Source organism: Elephantulus edwardii, unplaced genomic scaffold (genome assembly GCF_000299155.1).
Source record: "Elephantulus edwardii isolate Elephantulus edwardi_28Jun2011 unplaced genomic scaffold, EleEdw1.0 scaffold00145, whole genome shotgun sequence".
In the NCBI taxonomy this organism is placed as follows: domain Eukaryota; kingdom Metazoa; phylum Chordata; class Mammalia; order Macroscelidea; family Macroscelididae; genus Elephantulus; species Elephantulus edwardii.
In genome coordinates, this window is record NW_006399895.1 from 6,017,333 (window position 1) to 6,024,728 (window position 7,396).

At 43.0% G+C, this 7,396-nt stretch overlaps 1 protein-coding gene across 1 annotated transcript in view; it reads right to left on the reverse strand.

Moving 5' to 3' along the window:
- Nucleotides 1-6,894: 6,894 nt before the first annotated feature.
- The window catches only part of CGNL1 (cingulin-like 1), a 131,671-nt gene continuing 131,169 nt past the window's right edge, over nt 6,895-7,396 (reverse strand). The window contains exon 18 of the mRNA XM_006894505.1: nt 6,895-7,030. Coding sequence (XP_006894567.1) covers nt 6,895-7,030 — 136 coding nt within the window. The remainder of the gene's footprint in view (nt 7,031-7,396) is intronic.

Below are 7,396 nucleotides of genomic sequence, written 5' to 3' on the forward strand. Positions count from 1 at the left end.
AGTTGCCTTTGGAAGAGAAAAAACCAATGAGCCTGGCAGTGCGAGCAAAACAAATCTTCAACTTTATCAGTAATGTTTCATTTGTTTTTCTTTAAAATGTGGAGCAAATACCACCAATGTTCTCTCTCTCACTGTGGTTGAGCCAGTTCCAACTCAAAGCTGATCTTCTATTGGGTTTCCAAGACTACAAATTGCATTAGAGGAAGCTGTCTAGTTTTCCTCAATAGATTTGAACTGCCAGATACGAGTGGCCTTTGTGTTTGCAAAACAATTCTTTAAGGACTTAAGCTACCAGAGCCATCAAATGTTAACCATTATTAATTCACGATCAACAAAAACCAACCAAAACACCAAGCATTCAAAATTCTCAGAGATAACATGCCATGCTTTGTTGCCTTATCTTGTTTTCTTTTGCATGTACTTGTACCTTGAAATCCGTGATACAGTGTGCACTTTATCAGGCTGCTAGTCAATAGATCAGTGATTTAAGTCTATCAACCACTCTATCAGAGAAAGAAAGGCAATCTCTTCCCATAAAGGCATTGCTGCTGTGTTATGTGCTATCATATTGACTATGACACATCGCAACCGTGTAAAAAAACAGATTGTTGTTGTTGTGTGCCATCGCATTGCCTGTGACTCATAGCGACCCTATGTATAGCAGCCAATCTTGATGTCTCAGACACAACTATCTCCATTACCCCAGTCATTAAATAATCCACCTCAATGAGGGTCTTCCTCGCCTGTGCTTTCCCTCCACCCTCCCAAGCATGATGTCCCTCTCTAGGGACTGGTCCTGCCTTGCAACATGCCCAAAGTATGTCCGATGAAGCTTCAGAATCCTTGTCTCCAAGGAATAGCCTGGCTTCACCCTCTCCAGGATGAACTTGTCTGTTCTCCTAGTAATTCACGGTATATTCAATACTGTTCTCCAGCACCACAGTTGAAAGGCATCAACTCTCCTTCTATCATCCCTAGTCATTGCCCAGCTCTCTGAGGAATAGCAAGTGATTGCAAAGACCATGGCCTGGATCAGGCACACCCTAGTCTCCAGACTGACATCGTTGCTCTTCAGTACTTTGGAGAGGTCTCTGACAGCAGACCTTCCCAATGCAGTATGTCTTTTAATTTCCTGGCTGCTGGTACCAAGAGTGTGGATTGTAGAGTCAAGCAAACTGAAACTGTCAAGAATCTCAATCTCTTCATCATCTATCAAGATGCTGCCAATCAACCCAGTGGTGAGAATCTTTGTTTTCTTGATATTGAACTTCAATCCATATTGAAGGCCGCAGTCCTTGACCCTCTGCAGCAAGCACTTCAGGTCCTCCTTAGTTTGAGCAAGCAGGGTTGTGCCACCTGCATAATAAATTGTTGATGAGTCTTCCTCCAATCCTGATGCCACACTTCTCCTCATAGAGCCCAGCTTATGAATGTGGATAATCTTTCCACATATAGATTGAAACGAAACAGAGATAAGACACATCCTCGACACACACCCCTTCCAATTTTGAACCATGCATTGTTTCCTTGCTCTCTTCTGATAACTGCCTCCTGGTCCAAGTATTGTTGTTGTTATGTGCCGTCGAGTCGTTTGCGACTCATAGCAACCCTATGTACAACAGCCCTAAACCCTGCTCTATCCTGTGCCAATCTCATTGCCTCTGACACACCCATCCCGATTACCCCAGTCACTGAATCAATCCACCTCATAGAGGGTCTTCCCCTCCTGCGCTGTCCCTCCACTCTGCCCAGCATGATGTCACTCTCTAAAGACTGTCTCTTCTTACAACATGTCCAAAGTATGTCAGGTGAAGCCCCAGAATCCTTGCCTCCAAAAAGGTCCAAGTATAGGTTTCATATAATCACAATCAAATGTTCTGGGATTCCCATTCTCAGAGTCAGCCATAGTTTGTTGTGATCCACACAGTCAAATGCCTTTGCATAATTAAGGAAACACAGACATTGCTCTGGTACTCTCTGATTTCAGCCAAGATCCAGATAACATTAGCTATAATATCCCTAGTGCCACGGCCTCTTCTAAATCCAGCCTGCACTTCAGGCAGTTCTCTGTTGATGTGCTGGTCCAGTTGTTTTTGGATAGTCTTCAGCCGAATCTAGCATGCATGTGATAGCAATGAGATATTGTTTGATAATTTCCACAATCTGCTGGATCACCTTTCTTTGGAATGGGAACAAATATAGATCTCTTCCAGTCAGTTGGCCTGGTGGTTGTTCTCAAGATTTCTTGGCACAACTTGGTAAGCACATCCAGGGCAGCATCAGTTTGTGGAAACATGTCAATCGGTATACCATCAATTCCTGGAGTGAGTTGCTTCTGGGTAGAAAGATGGGAAATCTCCATTTATGTTATTTACTGCCTCTGAAAACCTGCTGGAGGATCTGCTATGGGTCCTTTCCAATTCGACAATACCAGAATTATTTTTAAAATAAAAAAGCAAACATCTTATGCAAAGAATTTGGAAACTTATTAAAATCTGAAAAGCCATTATATTTGTGAGGCTTGTTTTAAAAATAAAGGAAATGGCATTTTGTGCCTGACTCCAGGGTAATTGGGTGAAAAGGTATTCACTCAGTTTATCCTAAAAAGCAGTGGCCAGCACTCAAGAATGAGATTCCAGAGACCATTTTTAAGGCCTCTTCAGTGCACCAAATTGTCAAGGTCTCTGTAGGTAACAGCACCCTACTCTGATGCCACAAAATGTCTAATATTTACAGTTGCTCAGGAGGGCAGGCAGTGCTGATGAAATCAGACTGTCAAGGTAGCTAAAGAGAACAGCAGCAGAAGCTGTCAACTGCTATACACCCCGAAGTACAAAAGAAGAAAGGCAACCTGGGTCTCTCGGAGAGTAGTCTCAAGCCCCACCTCCCGTGTCTGGAAACACGGAGGAAGCTGAAGGAGGGACATACCCACCTTGCTGGCTATTTCCACCACCTGAACCCAAAAGGAAACCAAGCAGGTCTGTTGGGACCAGGGCCTCTGAGCAGAGCAAAGAATGAATCCAAAGGCAACCAGGATAATAAGTTTATGTCGTCAATGTAGTGATAGTAGTCGTAGTTTAAGCTTCCTGTAAAACGGAGACTAGTACTTATTATCAAGAAATATATGTAAACTATAATTACAGAACAACCCATTTTTTTTAATGAGTGAGGAAGAGACAGGGAGTATCTGTTTGCTTTTAATAACATGAAACACAATCCTCCCACCCACTCCATAGCCATTTCCTGGAAATGACCAGTTTGGATTTCTCAGAACATCATAACCATCCATTAATTGTGCCCATTTTCACATCCTCACACCCAGCCCCACTCTGCTTTATCATTTCAGAGACTGACTGCTGAGGCTGGAATCCCATCAAGCTCTAGCTTCTCAAGTAACTTCCAGCCATTCACCATGGAGGTTTCTTCAAGGACCTCAAACCAATCTCTGGAGCAAGCAATGGTCAAAATGATCAAGCAGAGAAGGCAGTCAGGCAACACCTTTATTGAAACACGTTTATTGAAAAGCAATCTTGCTTTATACAGGAGCTCAGTTACATGGAGGTAGCTGCAGTAAGGATGTCTCTTCCCCGTGACAAACCAAAGCAACTAAATCATACGTGACAGCAACAACTGGGCAGAGTGAGTCTATTGGCAGATTGATACTTATAGACGCAAAACAACAAAGATTATAAAAGATAAATGATTGTCTCTTCAGCACTGCATTTGGCCTGTTATTTTTTAAAAAATAAAATCGTTTTCTTTTTAAGCTAGCTAATGACAAACTTGAATAGGCTTAGTTCTTAAGCATTAAATGAGGATTGGCAGGGGGAGGAAGGGATACATATAGAAAGAGATTATAAAATCAAAGAATGGTAGCAAGTTAGAGCTGGAAAGGGCCTTTGGCCCCAATTGTCAATTTCTGTCCTCTGACTCTGACAATGAGTGTTCTGCTGAGGTCCCCATGGTAGGTGATGAACTGGAACTTGAAAACACTGCCCAGTATTCATCCCACCCTCCTATTGTGAATATATCCTACTCATTCCCAACTCTATTATTATAAGACAGCACATGTGTTAACAGTTACATCAGCATATCCATGCAAGAGACTCAGGTTCCATTCCAGGTCAATACCCTCACACGTTGCCACCAGCCATCTGTCCGTGAGGCTTGTCGCTATGATTTTGAATGTATTTCAGTAGAGCATGGAGGTCAAGATGAACTAGGAAGACCTGGGGATCTACTTCTGAGAATTAGCCAATGAGAACTCTATGGGTCTCATGGTCTGGTCTGCAGTCAGTCATGGGGATGGCACAGGACTGGATAGCATTTTCTTCCATTGACTATGAGGTCACCATGTGTTGGGATGACTTGATGACAGATAACCACATTCTTTAGGTTATGATGCAAATCTTCTGAATGGTGAATGTTGTATTCATTTGCATCAACAGTTTTGCTTTTTGTAACCTCACAAAGAACTGGGCAGAATGTTGTTGTTGTCATGTATAGTTAAGTAAGAACCGACCTATTTATAGCTTAACTGTCCTATTTATAGCTGACCCTCCAGTGGGTTTTCAGAGGCTATACAATACATGGAAGAAGACTGTCCATCCTTTCCCCCACGGATTATCTAGTGGATCAGACTGCCTTTGTGGAGCAATTAATCTCTCACAAAATAGACATTTCCATAATCCTTTAGGTTCCTGTGAGCCATTAAACCAACTGTAGACGTTTGGCGTCTCCAGGACAGGTGGGTGCTAGGGTTGTATATGGAGATGTATCGCTTCTGCATCAGCTGCTTTGATTAGTGTTTTTCATGGTCTCCCTGTGGCCAATCTTCAGGGTAGAGAGAAACTGTTATCTTTTAAAGACTTCTGTATTTTGATATATATATAGTACGTGCTCAATAAATCTTTGTTAAGTGAGTGATAGCTAAAGGGAGAAATCTCTCCACATCTCACGTAAGTAAAGAGGCCAAAAAAAAACCCCCAAACAAACAAACAAAAAACCATCCCCCAGCTAGGACAGGGGTGACAGACACTCCAGCAGAGATAGAGGAAGGTTTGCATCTCTAGATCCAGGGGCCTCATCTATAAGAGACAATATACCTGCCCTTAACCTGGGCTAATGACTCCATCCTATTGGGTGGACTCTGTTCTCTAAAATAACCAGGACCCTGAGATTCCCTGTGCTAACAGTTACGGAGCTCTCTGGTTCATAGGCCTTACTCAGGATGGCTGGAAATACTACTGAAAACAGCTGAATATTGAAACCTCTACCAATATTCATGCTCACAACACATAAGAGGCTTCTCGGGCTGTGTCCCCCAATGAGCTGTCTGCATCAGGCCCTGCCCTGGTGAGATTGGCTGAGCCAGTGTCCCTAGGAACTATCAATGTTAAAGATGAAACTAGGAAGCCCATAAGAAATTCTGCAGCCCACAACATCCTCCCCATGCCCTACAGCCTCTATAATTTCATTCCTAGCCTCAAAACTTGCCCCCAGACTCCACCCATTCCCAGTCACCTGTACCTACGTGCCTGTCCATGTCCCTTTCACCTAAGAAGTTGGAAGGAGCATTTCCATTTCCACCTCTTCCTGACCTCTGTTCCTTTCCTCTCTCCCATGACACAAATCTGAGATCCTGCTTGACCCACCTCTTGCTGGGACATCTCCCCAGCTTTGGGGACCTTCTGTTTCTTCCTTCTCACATCCTATCCCACATCTCCACACTTTCTTATCTCTTCCCTAAGACCTTACAGGATATTTCTCATTTCTTCTTTACATCTAAGACTATGAACTTTGTCCCCCATAGTTTTCCATCCACTTTCCCTCACTCACAACCACCTCACCTCGGTCTGAGAAAAATGAGTCTGCAGGCCTGCTGAGGGAGGAAGAAAGGAATAATTGAGCTCCCTCCTTCCAGAAACTGCATTATTTTGTTTAAAATCTTACTTACAAATTCCCTCACTCTACCTGCATTAAGTGAAATGACAATTGTGATTGTTGTAAGAAGGCATCAGATTGATCACAACTCATAGCAACCCTATGAACAATGGCTCTGAACCCTGCCCTTTCCTGTGACATCCTCATCACCTTGTTGATTAGAAGTTAGTATTAGCCTGGTTCATAAATTATGAGAAAGTTCTAGACACACAAACAACCAAAGCCATAGACAAAAAAGAAGCTCTCACTGTCTCTCCCCCTGTCCAAGACCACCTGCATTTTCTTTATAGCATTACTTGTCCTTTATCATAAAGATGATACTTCTTTCACAACTGAGTTCCAAAGAGGTCTCTAGTCTACTTGCTTTCTCCCATACCTGTTCCTTAACACATATGATATCTAATAGCTCATATTTTAAAAAATAATACTCAGTAGAGATGTATGAACTTTACACCAACCATCCTGTGAAGCCTTGATAGCATTCCAAAATGGAACAGCAGCAGTCCATGAAAAGGTCTGGTTTAAAATATTTACAACCTATACAACAGTCCCTCTGCACCATGGCTATTATACAACAATTAACATTTTGGACCCTTTCCTTGGCAAGGGTTAAAAAAGGGCACAGAAATCAGGGGACGTACAGGAAGCTGTACAGAATAAAGACATCATCCTACCAAATTCTACTTTTCCAAACATTCCAATGGATGGTGGTGCCTATCTCTCAGACTTCTCCACATTATAAAATGCAGTGACAACCCAAGCTATAGGAGCTGCTCCAATACTCAGAGCTCCTAGATGGACTGTACATGGAGGAACTGGCACATTATTAGAGGAAGAGACACTGAGTCTCAGCTCCAGGAAAACATGTCCATTCCTGCCTCCTGTCTGCTGTGGTCACAGAGTTCCTTCCGGTTAGAATGGCAGGCCATTTCTACAGCCCCGGAAGTGGTCTCAGATCTGGCTGATGATGGTGCTGTCCTTGGGGAAGGTGTAGCTCAAGGGTGCCTCATAGAGGCTCCCGCCGTCGGTGCTGAGGTCATCGTCATCATCCATGTCGTCCAGCACTTTACTCGGGTACTTCTTTAGCCTGTGGAAACAAGGGACATGGCTGATTTGATTTGGAGATGGAGGACGCGTCCCTGGTTTCTGCTCCTCTGTCCCTTTGAGTGGAATATAAACACGTGCCACTAACTTGCCTGCCTCTGACTTTAAAAACAGGGAGCGCACTTCCCTTAAGTGTTGGAGACTCGTGTTTATAAAGTGGGCAACACAGGGCTCAAGCAGGATATAGATGATTTCTCCTTCTTTAAAAAAATGTATTTTATTAATTTTTACTTGAGCACCACAACAAGATAAAGGTAAACAATCCAATTGAAAAATGGGCATAGGATATGAAAAGACACTTCACCAAAGACATTCAGATGGCCAACAAGCACATGAAGAAATGTCCAAA